Raw genomic sequence first — 21,753 nt, forward strand, 5'->3', positions numbered from 1 at the left:
GGATATCTGAAGAGACAAAGCTACAATACCTACAGCATGTCTAGTAAATTAAAGTTTGATAAATGACGGCATCCGGCTGTTCCCAATAAGGCAAAAAGACACTAACATAAGAAAATGCGGAGATATCTGATACTAATTACACTTATGCAAGTCTGTTTAAAAGTGAAAGGAAATTAAAAAATTGCGCACGCCACACCGCCTGAAATCTAAATGAAGATCTCAAATGTCTTTCACAACATGGGTTTTTCATATTTTATTTATTCAGTTGACCATTTCCATTATACCTTCTGGTCTAAATGCTGTTGATTTATTTATTTGTTTGCCTAAAAGTAGTCCAACAGCTTGACTCTAAAAGTACCATGACCATGTGTACGCTTGTATTGGTAATATCCCGACAGGTTGCTAATTCACAAACACACAAATAAATAAAGAGCACTTGACCTCAGTGTCCACAATGGATTTGCACTGCAACATCCCTGTAGAGCAAAATGTGTGTGTGTGTGTGTGTGTGTGTGTGTGTCTGTGTGCGTGTGTGTGTTTGGTTGCCTGGGACAAAAGAGAGTGCCTTCATCCTCTATTGCTTGGTCTGTTTCAGCTTCTCGATGTGATGACAGAGTTTGAGGGCCGGGCCCAGCTTCAGTCCCATGTACTTCATAATGACATCACTGCGCAGCAGCATCAGAGCTCTGCCATCAATCTCCTGCAGAGAGAGGAGCACGGCGTCGTTACCAACACTTCCTGTCAGGACAATTCCATCAAAATGACTATGACTTGATTAACATGCTGAATGGTGGAAGTCTGATCCGCCTTGAGCAGAGAGACGAAACGCTCAGGGGGAGTTTAGTCAGTTTATCTAACCACGACAAAGAAGACACTTTAAATAAAATACTCACGTGTTTTCTGAACAGTTCGATGTGCGGGCCGAGAGTTTGAGGGTCCGCCTCTTGGACGAACCGCATGACCTCGTCAACTGACCAGGAGGAAGCGTCGTTCCCTGAACCCTCATTGTCCTGTTTCAGGTGGTCTGAGCCTGTTGTTGAGCTGGCTGCTGTAGAGAGAGTCAGGGTTCATACACATTTTGGCCGATGGATTTCCATGACTTTTCACCAAATTTCCATGACCAAACATTTTGTGAAATCTCGGCGTATACATGAAAAAATGTAGTAAACTAACAATGAGAATTACAAAGCATACAGTGTACCTTAAATGACACAAATGAATAGTTATAAACATTTATCAACATCATTTATATAGATGCACGCCTGCTTATATTTTGAGCGTTATTTCAAACGCAGCGTAAATGAACGACATGAACATATGAATGTAACACATTTCCATGACCTTTCCAAAACTTTTGGGATTTAATTTTTTTCAAGGACTTTTCCAGTCCACCTGCTTATGATTTTTATAAAGCATAGCTTTGAATACAAAATTAAAAATGAATGTGGGGGAAAGCTTTTTACAGCTCAAAAATGTACTATTTGGCTACAAAGTCAAAATAATAGAAATAAAATAAAATCATATCGTTTATTAAAACACAAACATAAGGATATTCGGCAGTGTAAAAGTATTTCATAAAAATAATAAAATAAAATAAATCACTGTGTGTGTATTTCAACCTACCCTCCACTCGTCTGGGCGGACACATCAGGCTGAGTTCAGTCGGGTTGGAGCTGACGCGTCGGAGGGGTGGCGCCGTGTGTGTGTGTCCGGGGTAATATGGCCGCTCCTTCTTTGTTGCTCTGTAGTCCGATGCGGCGTGAGGGGGGCGAGTGTCGGGAGTGGAATCCTTTGTGGAATCGTCGTTGGTCGGGCCGTTCTCAGGGTGGGACAGTGGTTCTGTTTAGAGAGACATCGTGTTAGTGTGTGTGAACACAAACAGAGAAGATGCTGCTCTGTACTGGACTTTGCACGCAGCCTTATACTGATCCTGCTAAGGATGGCTTAAATGCAGAGACCTAATTTCATGTATGCATGTAATATGACAAAAATAATAACGTTTTAAGTTTAAGGAAAATGTCTAAACTTGTTAGCTTATCAATAACAAATGTTTCCTCTTTTATTTGCATTTAAATCGAAATCTGCACAAAACACAGCAGAAAGTAGGGAGACATCAGCAATCTTTAAAAATAAAAATAAAATCCACAAATCAGTCTGGATCCGCTCAAAAATCAACCAGTTTGTACTAAGAACATGGAGTAACTTTCTCACACATTCTGTCTTTGACATGAATAATCATAAAAAATAAAAAATTTGAATAATCATGACTGCTGTATTTGTTAAATGCTAAAATCATGTTTTATCTTTTTTGAACAACAGCACGATACAAACGTTCATTACTGAACAGGCGAGTGGAACAGAGGAAGGAACAACGTTTTGCAATGATAATAATTGTGTCGCCATAGACATTATTTAATTTGTTTCATGATCTTATCAAACTCCTCTGACCTTCCCTCTTTCTTAATGTTTTTCCGTCCACACATTTGCCCACCTGACTTGGTCCTGTTGTAGAAGCGTGTGTTGTTGCTGAAGGGGCTGAATGGCTGCGAGCTGAACAGGCTGTCGCTCTCCAGATGTTGGCACATGTTCTCCAGGAACCGCAGCACAGAAGACGTACTGGAGGCGGAGGGCAGCTTCACGTAGCGGATACCGTGCTCTGACCGCACTAAGGGGGGTACAGCGCAAACAGCTATTAGTCTGTGTATTCACACACACACACACACACACACACACACACACACACACACACACACACACACACACACACACACAAAGCTTAAGAAAAACAGCAGATGGTTTAGGGTTACCACCCTCCCTTTAAAAGCACTTTTTTTGCCCCATCCCACACAACACCCCCCCTCCGCCCCCACATACCCAAGCCAAGCCTGCACAAATCCACAAATTAAAACCCCCCTCCGCACCTAAACTCACCCACAGCCTTCCCAATCCGGCCCCCCAAGGGAGACCCAATCCCAGCATCCCAAACCAGGTTAGACGCACATGTCATTTCTGATTACAGACACAGTGCTCACATCAGCTGCTGCCACAGGCACTGTCTTTTATTCCTCCTCTTTCCCCTGTCACACACATGCACACACGCACACACACACACAGACACACAGACACACACTAGACCCATGAGTGTGTGCTTAAACCAATTTCACCTAGCTGATTGCCTATCCAGGCTGTATAAATTAGAGTTTGTCTGGCACTTTTCAACAAGTGAATTTTAAAGCAATGGTTTATTGTTTGCACCCTTGCCAAGAGTTAGATGATGAGATTGAGTCTGCTGCCAGCAGCTAGTTAGCTTAGCATAAAGGTTAGCTTAGCATAAAGGTTAGCTTAGCTCCATCTAAAGGAAAGATAAGATAAGATAAAATAAGATAAACTTTTATTAGTCCTGCAGTGGGGAAATGTACAGGATTACTGCAGCAGAGGGTAAATTGCACACGAGGGACAAAAAATAATAATCAAAAACAAGTATTATAAATAAGCAATAAAAAAAACGTAATAAAAAAACTTTTAATACAATTTTTTTTTATAAAAGTCTGCCTATGAGCAACTCTAAAACTCAGTAATTAACACAATATCTCATTTGATTATCTGGATGATACTGCTGACGGTCAAGAAATAGTCCAACACATAGCCCACTGTAATATAGCGAATTGCCATTTCTACACTTTAGATTTTTGTGAAGATTAAAGACACAATATATAGTTGGTGACCTGATAACTGAGTGGTTAGGGCTATCACATCCGTTTACGTTTTTTTTTGGAACAATACGTTGATTCACAAACTTGTGAACAGTTTAATTTCTTAAGCGAAATGCCCAACATTTTCTGAATTGCTTCTCAAACATGAGGATTTGCTACTTCTATTTTTTTTTTTATATATATAATTTCATATTAACTACAAATGAGTTTTCAGTCGGACAAAACGAGCGAATTGCGAATTGTTTGCTGTCAGTGTCTGTCGGAAGGAATATCCCGTGGTGTTCACTGTATTTACCTCTGATGACCTCTCCCCCTGTGTGGGACTGGCTCTGCAGGAACGACAGCATCACGGAGGGCTGGTACGTGCAGTCCACGCAGGCCTGCACCGCCTGCTGGAGCACGGCGTTGACTGGAGCGGGACCAAAGTGGTCCGGGAGCTGCTGCACGAGCTTCCTGTCGAGATGCGGGCCATAGTTGCCGTGCTTGTTTACATAGACGCACACTGGAACGACACAAAGAGACGGAGAACATGAACCAACCGAAACGTGGCTGGATTGTGTCTGTTGACTGTTGAAATCCAGCTAGAATTGACCCACAGAGAGTCCGTTGTATCTGTTATCCTGTTTACCTGTGCAGACGACGTTTGAGCTGTTGCTATGATTGTTGTCTGCCGGGACGGCTCCGGAGCTCAGTCTGGTCTCTGGAGGCGGAGCTGTAACTGCTGGTGGCCCCAACAGAGATGGCCCCACCTGAGGCTTCTTCTGGAGCAAAACACAAACAAGCTCATTAACTCTCTGTAACCTGCAAAGGTTGTTGGCTCATGATTTGTTAAAGGTGTATTGTAACTCCTTCTCTGCTTCATGTGAACTGCAGTGCAGCACAGAAAGCAGCGACCAGAGCAAAGCTGCTCTCCTCCTTTCAAACGCCTCCCTCCATTAACGCTCCACCTCTGACCTCGTCATCAAAATCATTTCTGCCATAATACTTATAAACACAAAATGACAGATTGCAGCTCTTGTGACACCTCACCTTGATCTTAGGCTTGGGCCCTCTCTTCTTGTGTGGTCTGGGGGCCAGTTGAGCCGTAGCGCTCGTTCTGGCAGGGCTCGGCGACACTCCATTTACTGCCGCCGCCGCCGCCGCTTCAGCCGCCGCCTTCAACAAAGCGATCGTCTGGGATTTGGGCCGACGGCCTCGGACACCCTTGCGCACAGGCAGGGGTGGCAAGGGGTTGGGCAGTCGGTATGAGGTCTGCATGGAGGAGGACGAGGAGTTGGACGAGGAGCGACGTGCACCGAGGGAGGCTGAGGTGTGAGACACGGGAGCGAGCAGCGCACTAGGGAGGGTGACTGGGTAAAAATGGGATAGAGACAGACAAGAAAAAAAGCGAGAGAAAAAAAGATATTGTTAATCTTTTTGTGATGCACATGGTAGATTGCATTGCACTAAAAGGACCTGCAGAGGAGATTTGTTTTGAATTGTCAGAGTCCTCCGAGATTGGCAGGTCCTTTGTATTCAGCCCCTCCTTACAATGAAATCAGAGTCAGAAGTCACAAACCCCCAGAGAGCCGCCTGCCAGACGATTCCTCCAGCCTTCTGCGTCCAGCAACACATATAATATATATATATATATATAAATATATATATATATATATATGGTGATTATGGCAAAACGATTTTCAATCTTTTCAATAGAACGCACTCGGCCAGTGTCAATTGGGAGTTCAAAAAATCTGATGACAATATATCTGCTAATAATAGTTTTTCAACATAAACATATAACATTATATCTTCATCTTTTTTTAACTTGGTTATTAAAAGAGCCTGATGGTTGGGGATGAGTATAACAGTACATTTTATTCAGTAAAAATTACGGGAAAAATAATAGGTAAAAATACAATGAAATATATTTAAATTGAGATACAATGCAGCAAATAAAACATATGGTAAACTATAATGGATGTAATACATAGGAAATTAATATATATGTAGTTAAGCTGCTAGAAAGCTTTGTCCACCGCGAATCATGTCAACAGAAAGGACTTCCTCAATTTGGCAATGTACTGCCATTTGTTATTACCCATCAGCTGATCTACACAGACACTGATACTGGAGTGTATAGCAACAGATTTAGAGAGAAAATATTAGAAATGGATTATTAGAAATACCATACTAGCCTATTTATGAATTTCAACAACTCCCATATGTGAGTGTTTTTAAATAGGTGCTTTGGTTGAACCAAACAAGGGTTTATACATGAGAGTTGTAAGGTCCCTAGAAGGTCTTTCTGCTGACTGGCAACATATTTTTGCATGAAATTGTCAAATAAAAAAACATCCCATGGTGGATATTTACTTTTCTCAGTGCTGTATCAGCAATAACCTTCGATTGGCTGATAATATTAAGCCTGGCTGATATATCAATCCGACTCTACAGTACACAGTCCTGGTGGTCTTATGGGGTCTTGGTGCACCGCTCATGTTCTCAAAATGTCCCAGGTTCAAGTCCAGCTTCGCTGTGTGCAATCCCTCCTCCTCCTCACTGTCCACTATCCAAATAAAAGAAAAACAAATGCTCCAGCAACCTGCTTGAAGGTGCTCCATCATTACAGTCTTTTCTCAAGAACGAAATATTGCTACAAAATGACAATCAGTTTGGGTGTTGAAATAGAAGGAAAGTGACAATAAAGTGAGAAAAAGGAAACTATAGTTCAAAAGAAGAAGAAAAAGCAGTGGCGCCCTTCTGTCTTCATTAGCTTCATTGGAGTGACTGTGATATGATCACATGGTCATCATAGTGGACGCTTGAAAGACGGAGAGCACAAATGAGAGAGAGAGAAAAAGAAAGAGAAAGAGAGAGATAAACATCTCCTATTTCAAGACAAACGTATTGCTTGGTTAGAGCAGGGGCCTGAGTGCCTGTGGAGGCTCTCGTGGGGCCGAGGCTTTCATTAGAGCCTCCTTGACTGACGCGATATGGAGCGACTATGGAAGGTTTACAGTATTCTCAGGGGCCGGCCGGGGGCACCCTGAAAGCTGCTTAATTGGGAAATGAGTGAAAGTGGGCGTAGAATAGAGCAGTGTTTTGTTTCAGAGGGGTGAGGTCTCACTCCTCTGCAGGAGTGGTCACACAAAGCGTGCCCACCGAGGAGCAGCAACACTAACCTGCAGTGCACGCAGCGGCACGCTCATTCACACCGAGCTCGAAGCCATAAGCCCTACAAAGGCAGATCAAAATTTGTTTCCAGGGTACCAATCAGCGTCAGCCGGTTTTAATTCACCACGGGAAATCTGCTGGGTTTGGGGGGCCTTCTCTGATCTTTCCATGTTGTAAAAAAGAAAAATCTAATCCATTCACATTATGTGACAGACACCAAAGCAACATGTGCTACTTCCACACTGCCGATTAATGTCACACTGTTTAGTTTATTATCACCTTCTAATCACCTCTGCATATTTTACTACAACTTTCAAAGAAAATCAGCTTATGAATGCAATTCATTTCACACTGGCTGACAGCATCATATATATTCTGTATCCGCTTGTTCAAGCGCTTCAGGAGGGGAAGTGATATTTACACTGAGAGAAATACTCAAACCTAAGCCTCTGTGCTTTTCGTGGTTGCACCGTTTCTTTAAATGAATATATTCTAAATGTCTTGCATCCTTTTATACACCATTTCCCCAAAACACAGCGGGACCTATCTATATTATCTGGGGACACTTGTTTGTCTGCACAGACTAAATAGCTGAGCCCAAACTGGAAGGCTGTTTGCATGAAAGGGTTAAAGTACTGGTACATTTTACTGCAATGTCAGCTCTTTAACTACAAGCCAAGTCTATCTGACATGTTGTTTTTCCAACTAACTGTCAAAAAACGAAATTATTTAATTTAAAATGATATAAAACAGAGAAAAGTTACCAATCTTCGCATTTAAGAAGCTGGCACCAGCAAATGTATGTTTTGCTAGAATTAGCCAATTTTGCAAATAGATTTTCAATTGACTTCGCTCTATATGCTATACAGTTTTATATGTTTGTATACATTTTCTTCCTAATGCAGGCAACCATTGTTGTCCAACAGTAACCAAGTTCTGCCCGCTGTGGTGGATAAGATGCATTTGAACATTAAAACACAGCGGTACGGTTTGAATGATGGTTAGACCTCATAAAATATGCAGAACCATTTATGTAAAGTGTATTATATTGCACAAATCTAAAAATCTGCAACATTCAGATAAACTTACAAAGAAGAAGAAGAAAAAAATAACAATGTTTTCGAGCGTGGCATCCTGAGTGTGGAAACAACCAAACAGACATATGGTACTGATCATGACTATATCGTTCCAACTCGACCCGTTGACCTGTGAGCCACAGCTCGAGGAAACGTGCGAGAGTGTGTGAGCGTACGTGCACGCATGAGAACGGGGTCGCCGAGAAGTGTGTCTGCTGTCTGGGGGGTTGGGGGAGGGGCTCCACAGAGTTGCCTCGTCTCATTACAACCACAGCAAACAGTCCAGTCAGCCACAAGCACACACGGGTTGTTCCTTCAAGTGAATCTGAAGCCGTATGAAACTCGTGAAGTGCAGATTCAGGTGAGTGTGTGTGTGTGTGACAGCAAAGAGGGGTGAGTAACTCCAGGGCACAAAATATAAACACCATAAAGTTGTCCTGCACAAACTCTTCGGCACACAAGCATCACAAACATCACTCATGTTCGAGCCGAGCTTTGTGTGGACGACCACTTCTGAACTGTTTAAGTTCACGCAATAAAAAAAGAAGAGTGCATGAAATGAGTGCACTGAAAAGTGTTGATACCCACTCATCCTTGCATGAGCCTTTTGCTAACTGACTCCTGATGCTTCACACACACACACACACACACACACACACACACACGATCAAAAACACATGGAGCTCCAAACATAATTAGAGCCAAAAATACTTTTAGATCTGCCCGACTAGAAAAAGCCACAAGGGCAATGAATCGGACCGAATGCAGGTCATTCCAAAAAGTCTTCGTGCTAAACAAAGAAAACAGTGTCAAACTGCAGCTTTAATCATTAACACCAGGGTAGGAAACTGCTACACATGTGAGAAGACATGCAACTTTCATCTGAACTGCAGATTAAGCTTTCACTTCCCTTTTTTATGTTTTACCGACACTAGCACGGAGGCAAGTAGGAGTTGTTTTATTAAATAATCTTTTCTACAGCTATTAAGAGTGCAGAATTATGAAATCGTAACAAGCAATCACTTCCAAGACACAACTACAACTTCCTGATTTGACTGAATGACTTTCAATGTGTGCAGTATTCATTGAAATTGTCTTGTTACAGTTGAGAGAATTGGAAGTGGAAATAAAATCATATTATACATAAAAAGAAACCAAAATGCTGTCTAAAACTTCATAAATGTGCCTGCACTTCACTTCAATATACTGTAACTGGTAGATCGAATCATAATGCACCCATAAAACACAATGCCGGGGGAAATAAATAACGGTAATGTCAACCGAGAGCTTTATCAGAAGTTTTGTTCCTTCATTTATCAAAAAGAGCAAATAGAAAGGACTTGGTAAGCATATCAAACTCACCAGGAAATCCCCTCCAAAAATGCAGAACTTCACTGCTACAGTGGTGGCTTTTGTAGTAGCAGTAGTAGTGGTAATGATAGTAGTGGAGGTAGCGGCAGTGGTAGGAGTAGTAATGTCCGTAACAATACTAGTCCCTCAGTACAGTCGCTTCCTTGTTCTCTCTTGGAAGAAACTCTCTCTCTTAGCTGGTGTTTCTTCTCTGACTAATGTTTCCTCTTCCTAACTTCCTCTAAAATACACTTCATTGTCTATTTTCTATCTCTCTATCAGCTGTTTTCTCAGTTCTCTCCGTGAGTCTCTCCCCTCTCTTTTCTCCAGGCAGTAGTCCACAACAAAGCCCACGCCGCCGCTGCTGCTTCTGCTTCTGGTCGAAGCAAAGCTTCCCTCCCAATGAATGAGCAAAAGGAGGGGAGGGGAAGCGGGGGTACTACATTTGCATAGGGGCGAGGGAGGGGTAGAGTCAGGGAGGGAAGAGTGGGTGGGTGTGGTGGGTTGCGTGGAAAGGGGGTGGGTGTGGAGGGGGTGAGTTTTGAGCCCTTTATTCATGTTATCTGTAGGCCATATCGACAGTCTACATCAGTCACCTGCTTCTCAGCAAGCCCCTGGGGGAGAGGGAGATGCCGGGGGAGAGGGGTTCACGGTGGGGCTTCCACAGGGACGGGGGATGGGGGAGGTAAGAGGTTAGCCTGGATCAGAAGTCCTGATTGAAACGGGTGAAAAGGAGCAAACTCTTGGAGTTGGCGCACACATATGCAAGCTTTCCCTCAACATGCACGCACGCACACACACACACACACACACACACACACACAGAGAGTCTCACACACACAGCCCAAAAGGAGTGTAACCCTAGACTATTCAGACATTCCCTGATGAAAGATGGCCAGGTCCAGCTCCAGGAAGCAGTTGCCCAGTCGGATATCAGCGAGGCTCTGGAACAATGTGGAGCAGAGCAGTCAGAGGAAGCCTGCGTGGGAAAAGTCCATTCAGTCGAAAATGTCCTAATCTGCTTCGAAAGGGACGAACGGCAGCGCAGACGTTTACAAGAATGAAACTATTCTGCTAGTTGTGTGTACAGCATGATGCTTCTGAATTAGATATGGCTTTCAGATACATCATTATTTGACACCATTCAAACATTCAAAAATGTATCTTCAAATCTGCTCTTGTCAGGAAACCCGCTGAGAATTTGATTTGTTAAGTCTATGAAAGCCAAATCACATTGATGGTTTCAAAATAAAGGAAGAGGTTGAAAGCAATTAATCTAAAACACATTTTTTTATAGAATGCACTGATTTCTAAAATGTGTAAAAATGTGTTTCTGTCAACATGAATAAAGTATTTAGTCACTTAAATTGCATGTCTACAAGGTTAGTATTTCCCAAATATAGAATATAAAAGGAAACAAATAAATTATTTTGCCTGAAATAGAAGAAAGAAAACTATCATGTGTCTAAATCTGCTGAAATAAAGACATGCTCTATTATTCTATGCATTATTCAGAAAGCATATTCAGCATTCTGACCCAGTTTAATATAAACAAGACAAAGGCAAATCACACATAATGTAAAAAAGAAAATGCAAAAACCTATTTTGCGTGATTATTTCCTGTACCAAAAAAAGGGAAAATAATTAAGACATCCAATCTTGGCATCCTTTGTTACTGCTTGTGAAAACGTGTGGCAGGGTCACAGCAGGACAATGTTGATAAAAGCTAATTAGAAATTCTAAAATGTAATAGTAATTACAGAGTCTCTCACTCCTTCTCTCACATGTACGGCTAATTATCAGCTCATTAACACCTCAACCAAGCCCTACTTATTCAATTACTCCATACAAACATAGCTGTCTGGTGATTTACATTGTCCTGTTGTTTTTAGTTTTTTTACCTCAGTAAGATCCAGGTTAGTAGTTTCTAAAAACAGGCTACTGAGCTCTCTAAATACTCTTTTATTTAGGTAGGGTTTAGGTAGTTAGATACCTAGATTTAGGTAGCCAAGATAAGCTTAGGTTTAAAATAAGTCTGACTTGATTCACAAGAAACAGACTAATCTGAGAGTAAAATTGAGTCTTGCCTAACACAACACACCAATCTACAATATCTTTGTTAAACTGGCCCCCGGTGAGCTGTAGAGGCGGATATAGTGATGTCACATCATGACAGCTCCCATTACACACATGGATTAGTAGTTTGTCGCCAGGTTGTCTTGTATGGACCCACATCGGAAGCAGCCAACGTCTCTCTGGTGTATCGATACATAAACCTGACTGCCTCACTGAGAACATGTAACTGCCGCCATCCATCAACAAAGTGGAGGGAAACAAAAACAAGCACGCATACACATGAACTCACACTTCTCATTCACCAAGAAGGCGTTGGTGCAGGTTATTCAGATCCACGTGTTTCCTGACCAGAGGGGGTTGCTGGAGGGAGCTAACGCGACGCAACAGCCAACGTGAGGATGGTTGATATTCACCGAGTCAAACGTTCATGCATCAGCCGAGGAAACTAAAGAGCCACACTTTGAACATTAGGCTTAAATCACACCGCGATATACTCCTGTAACCGCTGAGCATAATTACCGTGTAATTACACCCTGATTGATAATTATTAGTTCAGTACTGCCTTCACACTTTTATAATATCCGCCAAATCTCTAATTTGCCCGACACGTAGGGGGAATGTTTTGTCTACGTGAGGTTACGGGAAAATATCAAAGCATGTCAAAGAGCATATCAAAGATGAACAGGAGGATTATCTCAAAGGGCCTCAGATGAATGTGCACATTTGATAAATCTTGAAATGGGGAGAGAAGCACTTTTTAAACTAGATATTTTACAAGCATTTAAAAAGCTGACAGCATATATTTCTTGCTAACTGTCACATTGAACTGAAATGGCGATAGCATAAAAAACACCTGCAAATTAGTTATAATATTTACATTCAACATAAACAAAAATTAATCAACATAGTACGCGAGAATAGGTAAACTGAGAAGCTACAGCCTTATTATGTCATTTAGGATGACGGGAGCATTGGTTTTTATCACCTCTTTGCTAATTTTACTCCTAAAGTTCTACTTTATGTATCTTCAGTATTGTTTTTATTGTTTTGTCTGCAACCTTTTATCCAACATCTTGGCCAATTCAGGCTTGCAAAAGAGGTGTCCAACCTAAATGGGGTTCACCTGGTTTAAGCAAGGATTTTCTACAAAATAACAGTAAATACAATTTATTTAGATTTTTATTTATTTTTATAATATAAATCGTAATTAAAAGGCTCCTCTCTAAAACAATAACAAATAATGTATGATTAACAATCTCAAAATAGACATTTCTAGAAGGCTTTAAGATATTACAAAAATATGAATTATAGTATTTTAAAATGATAATTTAAATGCAGAAAATATTTTTGGATAATGGTTCATTTATTTGAATGACCTAAATGTGCATGTACGTTTGTACATGACTGATAACGGATATATTATTAATCAGACAAGCATCTGAGGTTTCAAGCTGTTTTTTACTCAAAAAAGCAAAGATGCATTGTCAATGATTAATAAGAACTGACTATTTTAAAATGAACAGAACTAAAAAATATAAATCTTTAATTAGATAGTTTGTTTACATTATTGTTGATACTTTCCCCCCATGCCGGTCCTTATGTAGACAGACTGCGTAGTTCTACAGTAGGTCAAATCTTATATTACTTTTTTTCCTCCCCCCAAAATAAGAAAAATAGAACATACATGTCCAACATGAAACATACATTGTTTCTGGACATACATGCCTAAAGCTGTATCTCTGTGGAAACATGCTGTTTTGCTCCAACTGCACAAGCTGCCTTGCCACATCTCTCAAAAAGGTAAAATGGAGCTAAAAACAGCCCAAACAATCCCACGTGTTATGTAAAGCAGTGGATGAATATACGAGAGTCAGGCCAGAAAGTGGAATCTATTCAAGCAGACTCGCTGAATCTTCAGAGAACTCTGCCGCCTCATTGTGGAGGTCACAACCCCACCAACAAAGACAACCAACTCAAACCAAAACATACGGAGCAGATTCACAAATGAAAATCGGACCTCAACATTCCACAAGTGACTTGGTTATTCCTCACAAACCTTTTCCATTGGAAACAAGTGCCTTCCGGGACAAGAAGACAAAGACATTCAAATGTCTAAAAAGCTTAAAGACTTTAGTAAATTCTGTAACTTCTGCTGTGTTGCGGCTTCATATCACTGAAATCATTACCGCATAATGACCATCTTCAAGTATTACAAGTAGTTACAATAATAAAAGGAACTAACACTTTACTGGACAGTTACACTGCCCATTATACCAATATGTCATGATACTACATCATTACTTTTAATAATTACTATGAATTAATGCCCCGAAAATACATCCATGAAATTAACCAAAATCTGTTCATTCCTTGTAAAACTTCAAAAACATGGAAGATTATTGATTACAATGTCTTAAATATTTTGTATCGACTTTTTGTGATTTTATTTGATGTCTGACTAATAAAACTAACTTTCATGTTTAGCAGACACATCAACTGCATCAATTGTTATAATCTAGCAACATATCTTACACTGAAACAGGTCATTCTTACTCATGACATGTTGATTGCAGGGTTTTTACTTGCATTGAGTACTTCTACACCATGGTATTGCCACTTTGACTTCATTAAAAGATCTGAGTACTTCCTCCACCAATGGTCACAATTTGCCACATATTTGGTAAAATGTTACTGTTTGAGACACATTATGACATAAAGTATTAAACTCAACCCGTTTGAGGGACAAAGACAGACTCAAGAAGCTCTGAACAAGGCCTCTCTGTCTCAATAATGGCCGAGAAATATGACACCCAGCATCGGGGATGATCAAATGAGAGCACCGAACAACCCACGTGTGAAGTCAACTCCACAGGTCTGCTGAGCTGTGGAGTTGTTTCTCAAGTGGGGGTACATTAGCACCTTAGGGGTACATTAGCACCTTAGGGGTACATTAGCACCTTAGGGGTACATTAGCACCTTAGGGGTACTTTGGAGCGCTTCAGGGGGTTCGGTAGATTAAGAAAAAACTATACTATATTTAGTACAATAAAAATGAAAATTTAAGTGCGATAAACAACATTTTATATTCAGCTTTTCTGTTTTCAATACACTTAATTGAAGTAAATTGACAACTGCAGCAACAAACACATTTTGCTTTCTCACAAAAATGTTTTGTCAGGGCGTACTTGTCTGGGGGTACATTATTGAAAACCACTGCATTAAAGAGTTGAGGCACAACTATGTTCTCATGTTACGATGAAGCAGACACCTCTGAATCTATGCTCTGCTGCCCTCTAGTGGTGAGAATTGCATAATGTAATTTAGTGATCTGCGATAAAACACCTGTCCACACTCAAAACAAGTCAGTGTGATGAATTAGTTTACGATTGGGCTGACTGTCCCACATGAGCATCGTCTGACTGTTAGGATGATAACCTTAAAGCAATCTGTGGGATTAAACGACCATATTCTGAATCTTACATGATTCTCAGTCAAAGAGCACTAGAGAAGCAGTGTCCTTTTCTAATCCTCATGGCATAATAAACATATATATATATTAAGTAATTTGACAATTTATTAGGTTTTCACATCACACCCAATTACAACTAATATTGTTATAACAACTCAATCTTGAAGTGTTGTGGAATTATTGCTTGAATAATCTTTTTATTCATTTGAATGCATATAAAATATAATCATATGATCTACTTTATAATGGAAATCTGTGATATTGGTGCAAATGCATTCATCTATTGTTATTGAGGCACAACATTGCACAAAAGATCTGAAATTCACAATTTCCAGATGACACATACACAACAATAAAACATAACAATCAAAGCAGCACTTACAGAAATTTCCAGGTGGCTGTAAGCTGTGTTTGGTCAGAGCAGACCAGCCGACGGGGAAGATGTCTCTGGAGTCGAAGGGGCACCAATAGTCAAAGGCGCCTCGCCAGCCGTCAAACATGACAAAGATCTCCTGACCTCTAGCCTCTCCAACTGTGGCGGGACAAATCAGGTAAGGGTTCTTTCTGTCCACGGCTTCCAGCTTCATACCGGGCTGGAAGTAGTTTTTCACTGGGCAGGCTGGTTCCTGAACACACGAACACGCGCACGCACGCACACGCACACACACAGACGCACACACACACACACACACACACACACAATTAAGCAAATTAATACTGTACAATCACAGACTCGCTGTTTGGGTCTTGCAAGTCTTTGAAGAAGCTTACTAATGAATATAGACAACTGTAATCATATTTTATTTAAACAAAAACTATATGTATTGACTGGCATGCTGCTGTGTCTGATCCAGTGTAAATTAAATATGAGTGGCTTGTGTCGGGGCCGATTACTGCAATATAGGCAATAGTAGGAAAAGTGGAAACTGCCATTACATTTTGTCAAAATGTATAGTTGTATCAATTATGATCCCAACCATAGAGACAATAATTCACTTTTATTAGTTGGTTTAAATGTTTAAGATTGTGAGTTTAAAAAATAGAAGTTTTAAAATGTAATATCTGGAGTCCTTAACATTGACTGTGAGAGGATTAGGACACCTGGACAAATAGGCCCCATTTAAGGTCAACAATTAATACTGTCACCATTTTCTCATAAAACTGACAACAGATCTCTCAATTCATTCTGACAACTTCAAAGGTCGATCAGCTTCAGTAAAACAGAAAGTATTATAGTAATATAGCTATTTCTTCCAGTCGTCATTACCGTTTTAAAAGCAGAGGCCGGGGCCATCTCTGCTCCACTCAGCGTCTTCAGGAGGAACATAGGCCACGACGAAGCATTCATCCTGAAGCCTAAACAAATTGATTCAGTTGCAGACAGAGGTTGGCGTCGTCAATGAGCAGGACCTTCTTATGTCAAGACTGCATTTACATATCATTGTTGCATCTGTGTGACTCGATTTGTTTGATATTTGCTGGCAAAACAGCTGTCAAAGGCACAACACCAGCATTATTTGAATCGCTGATCAAGTCAGAGATAATTAAAGATCTGGACCGAGACAAGTCCTCACCATCCTGAGAATGACACGATGCCTATTAACTAATTAAAACGATAAAGGTTTAAGTTGTCCCACCTGAACAGATGCAACAAAACAACTTCCGACTCGTCTTAGGAGGAAAATCATAGGAGTTACTGACAACATTAACAATGGCTCTGTGCTATTCAACTGTCCAAGCAAGCCACCGCAGTGTAACAGCGAGCCAACAATACCTGGATGCTGAAAATGAAGCAGCTAAATGGAATTCAGTCTTCACTTCATTAATTTTATGATTCGCACCGGTGCTGTTCCTCCTGTGACATGTCATAAAGGTCAGTCTCTACACGCCAACACAGTCCTGAAAAGAGATCTCATCACTGAAAACTACTGAGTGAGTGTCTAGGGGCTTTAAGGTTAAAATTATGTCATCACAATGTTATATATTTAATTAGTTGATGGCTTCCTAAAGTGTTTGTGTATTTTACTGAGAGGAAATATGTTTTAATGTAGAATGTGCTAGAGGAAAAACTTGGAGGAATATTCTGTGTCTCAACAGGAAGTGTAGCGCTTGTTCTACCACACTTCAGTAGGTTTTACATTCTCTTCTCATTCTGGTCTTTACCTGGAAGGTGCAGAAAGCTTTTATACAAGAGAGACATTCTGACTTCTTTGTCTTTCTACAATAGCAGGGGGCTTTGGGTATGACCATGTCTGATGTCTTGCAATAAAATGCTTAAAGACAGTCCCAGAAAGTGTGTTCCTTGTTTACAACCAACTCCATAGCTATCACATTATGAGTAACAATTATTGACATACTTCAACTCTCACACCAACTTGAGTCATGTAAAAATAGACAAATATCCGTTTGCTCACCCAGCGGTGGCTGCAGCATGTCTCCGTTCCTCTCACAGGTTCCTATTGGTTGGATGTCTAATGAGTCGACGAGTCTCCAGAAGTCGTTGGTGTTGTCACTTCCGTCCAGGCGCAGGCGCAGGCGGGTACCCATCATGCCCATCACCGTTGCAATACACACAGAGTTTGAGTTGCGAGGGTCCCGCGCCTCAAGTTTCATTCCCGCTTTAAAGTCATTAGAGGGGGTGACTCTGGACTGCAGAGGAACACAGAGGGCCCTTCACTCACTGGCATGCATTGTGTGGACACGTATGACTGGAAGACCAATAACAATGTAAAACTGATAACGTAAATCTTTTTAAATGGGTTATAAATATAAACTTGCATTATTTTTATTTTTTTAAATGACCAAATGTGTTTCCACTAAAGCCGGACTCTGACAGGAGTAAACAGACTATTTGTTTGTGACAATTTTCAGCCATAGCTTTACAGCACCAGCTTATTTGCCTATATTTAAAAATCAAGAAAAAAAAAATCATGATGATGAAACCTGACACTCACAACAACGTTGCAGCTCATTCATGTGTTTTTAAAGATGTAGCTGCATGGCACAGAGGAATAACTCCTGCATGTCAGGCTTTATCTCCACAGACATTAGTTGGATTGTTGATTTTGGCCCCCAGACTCATCCTTAGAGGGACACCTTTAACTAAACATCCCCTATTTATGAAACATGCTTGTCCCTCTAGTTCGTGGCAGATTGTATCTAACATTAACAATATTACAAAAATACAATCAATGCAAGAAAACAATTTAAAAGAAATGCATGTCATTCCCTGAACAGCACCTTAATACCTTACCTGTTTGAAGGAAGTAGGCGACGCTGCAGTGGAGGACGTTTCTCTCAGATAGTCCTCCCACCTGAAGGGTTCTAACAACAACAACAACTGATTAATTAAATATGTTTAAAACCTATAATAACTTGTTTGACCACTTGAGGGCAGCAGAAACAAACTGTGAAGACAACACTGAAGCGACATGACGCTGAACTTGGAAGCTAACAGTTCCTGCAGCTAAACTAAGCTAAGCTAAGCTAGTCCACTTACTGACGTTGTTTACGGGCCACATGAGCATTCACTAGACTCACGTGACGAACGTAACGTTACGTCTTGTACTCACGCGTTAAACTCGCGTGTGTGTCTCTCCTGAGCTTACTGAAGGGAAGATGTGGCTCTGAAAGCTAGCTAGCTGCCACATGTTCCGCGCGCTAGAGAGCCGCGAGCTGAAGCTGAAGTCTGACGTCAGCTGCGTCTTCTTCTTCAGTTTCACGTTCATCTCCACGACCCTCAATAGTTACTGTTTTAGTCACGACATACCCAGGGTTGTTTCAATACCTTCATGCTTGCCTATATAAGTAAAAAAGAAATTCAATAATGGTAATGTTTTCAATCGCTTCAGTGTATTGTGATTTAGCGATTAAACTCCATATCATTACCACGATATATAAATATACTAACCTTTACCAGCTTACTACACTGGACAGTCTAAGAATACTCCTAATCTTAAATTCAAAATGTTACTAAAGTACAAAAGTATTACCTTCCAAATGTACTTAAAGTATAAAAAATAAAATGACTCATTATGCAGAATGGCTCCTTTCAAAGTATTACATTATAGAATATTGTATTATTCGGTTTATAACACTGACTAATACATATAAGAGCATGTTGATGTTGTAGTTTGTCAATGAGAAGCACATTTTTAGATACTTTGTATATTAGACACATAAGTGGATAGCACCGTCATATAAGCATAACATGTATATATTTTTTTATAGTATAGAGTAACTAGTAAGTAGAACGGTAAAATAAATGTAGTGGAGTGTCAAAGTTGTACAGTACTTATACACATAAATATATAAGTTGCATTCAATCCCTGCAGAATACACACTAAAATCCAATGATTTTGTTTTCAGTAGTTTCAATGTTACTACACTGGACACATACGACATGGAAGCTAATGAAACATTGCTTGATTAGTCAATACAAAATCTTGCTGTTATTTGTTAAAGAACACTTAAATATACAGGCCTTGGGCAGTAAACAAACTACTATGACTAGTACTATTACTACTGTCACTACTACTACTACTAATACTACCATTACTACTACTACTACAACTACTACTACTATTACTACTACTACTCATAGCTAATTGTTTGGATGTTCAATGGTTTGCAGCTAGAGAGAAAAATGCTAATGTTATGCTAATTTATACCGCAGCTGCTAAATCTGTACAGTTCAGTTAGTTGAGAAGAAATATGAAATTAAATGATGATGATGATGAGGAGGAGGAGGAGGAAGAGGAGGAGGAGGAGGTGAAGGTAATCTTGGTAAAAACTTGGGGAAGAACTTGCTAAAAAAACCTTCTGAAAACATGCAACGTATGAGTGCTTTTGTTAACCCACCCCAGAAATGACAGAATAAAAAGACAAAATAGATTACGGATCACTGTTAATGCAAGTACTGACACCAAAGTGGCAGGGTTTTTTTATAAAGCTAATTGACTCAAACATTTTTAGACTGCTAATGGAAAGATCAACAATTAAGAGAACAAAACAGAGATGCCAACCATTAGATTTGTCGAGGGGAGCTCCTGCTGTGATGCTGCTTTGTCTCTCTTTCTCCTCTTTTTGATCTGAAATCAAAAGATGATTGAACAGCCCATCCAAATGTGGGAGCTACTGAAATACAGATTGCAATTAATGTGAGAGTGAAGGCATAAAAAATAGCTTAGAGGAAAAACACGAACACCAAAAAGCGTCAGTGAGCATTTTGATCTTTCTGTGTTTGTTTCGTGATCAAACTGCCCTTGAGGCCTATTATTAATACATTTGAGAAGCAGCAAAAGCACGACAGTGGCAGCACACCGGGGAGGCCTACCTCTGTGTGGCGTTCGGCCCATGGTGACCGAAGGGAAACGAGCGGCCGCAGAGGAGCTGGAGTCAGACAGGACGTTACCTACACAGACTGGAGAGCAGACACAAACAATCCCAAGATGTCAAAACACCAGAATGCACAGACGCACTGTGATGTCTGCTTGTGGGATGGGGATCCCTTCATGATGCGAGCAAGGTATTACAGGGCGGTTCATGTGATATTTAACAGCATCGCAAGTCAAATGAAGGACAGGATCTTTAGGTTCAGAACTCGGATACACATCACATAAAGCACTGAATGATTTAGGGCTAAATTAAATGATCTGCTGCTCAATTATGAATCATCCAGACTTCTCAGACGGTCTGTCCATCCAGTCTAAACCAGGGCTGCACGTCTAGAGTGTTATTGAAGTCGCCATATGGACTAGTGCAATATCCCAAAACCTATTACTGCAGGAAGCGCAATATTTGTTAAAGGCAAAATGTGTCAAATTACCATTCTGATTTAGTTTTGTGAGAGACTGAGTAAGTTGGTTGTGTTAGGTTCACATAAATAATAATCACACCATGATAGTTTTTATATAATGTTCACCAATAAGAGAATAATGATGCAAACATTATTAATCCCTCCCGTGAATCGTATCGCAATTTCAATTAAAGCAGTCACTCTTTTTTTTTATAATTTGGAAGATATTTTTTTCAGAATTGTTCAGCCCTCGTCTCAAATAAACACAGAGAAGTTTTAATCCAACACATCGTATGGAACAAACTCTGCTCAAACTCTCCGTTCTTACAAATCAAAGCTTAAGACTTTTCGGTTTGTTAAATTAAATTTGGTACCATTTATTCATATCTTGCATTGCACTGTAACTTTACTGAAATTTATATTCTCTTGTTTAGTCATATTCTATTTTAACTTATATTCTATCTTCTATTTAATGTTACTCTTTTGAAACCTATTCAACAATGTGTTTTTATAATGTCTTGTGTTTCTTATCTTGTCTAATCCCATGTTTCAGTCTTAAAGCACCTTGAGTTTACAAAATAAAAATATATATATTTTTTTTTTTCTAACAGTAATATTGAACAATGGTAATATAGTTTTGGCTGGTGAGATTTGTATTGTCAACAAATCCATGAAAAAACTAAGACCAACAACGAATCAATGGCGTTGTTGTTAACAAACGATTTAAGACACAACGAGCTACACTGATGAATTTATGTGGTCCATCATTAACCCCCCCCACCCACACACACACACAACATCCTAAATATTCACTAGAGCACCAAATGTTTGTCAATCCACAGCTGAAGATATTCCCCAACAAATGCACCGTTTGAGTCACGGTGTCCAGCTGTGAAAACAACGTACTTAAAGCCAATCTTCCATCTAAATACTTTGTTTTGCTACAGATTTAATTTAGTGTTTATTAAAGGAAACTATATATATATATATATATATATATATATATATATATATATATATATACATATACATATACATACATATATATATATATATATATATATATATATATATATATATATATATATATATATTACTATAAGGATACTATATAAT

The 21,753-nt window shown here is 39.9% G+C and overlaps 1 protein-coding gene across 1 annotated transcript; it reads right to left on the reverse strand.

Annotated features, from left to right (window-relative positions):
- Positions 1-374: 374 nt before the first annotated feature.
- Positions 375-20,197, reverse strand: scml2 (Scm polycomb group protein like 2; the record flags this gene model as incomplete). Its single annotated transcript, XM_079216727.1, has 13 exons — positions 375-700; positions 894-1,048; positions 1,624-1,839; positions 2,492-2,665; positions 4,009-4,215; positions 4,342-4,474; positions 4,743-5,062; positions 15,223-15,466; positions 16,108-16,196; positions 17,255-17,489; positions 18,094-18,164; positions 19,865-19,930; positions 20,176-20,197. The coding sequence occupies 13 exons, from the start codon at positions 20,195-20,197 to the stop codon at positions 575-577; spliced, it is 2,058 nt and encodes a 685-aa protein (XP_079072853.1). The 3' UTR covers positions 375-574.
- Positions 20,198-21,753: the final 1,556 nt, after the last annotated feature.

Source organism: Taurulus bubalis, assembly GCF_910589615.1.
Source record: "Taurulus bubalis genome assembly, chromosome: 4".
NCBI classification, from domain to species: Eukaryota; Metazoa; Chordata; class Actinopteri; order Perciformes; family Cottidae; genus Taurulus; species Taurulus bubalis.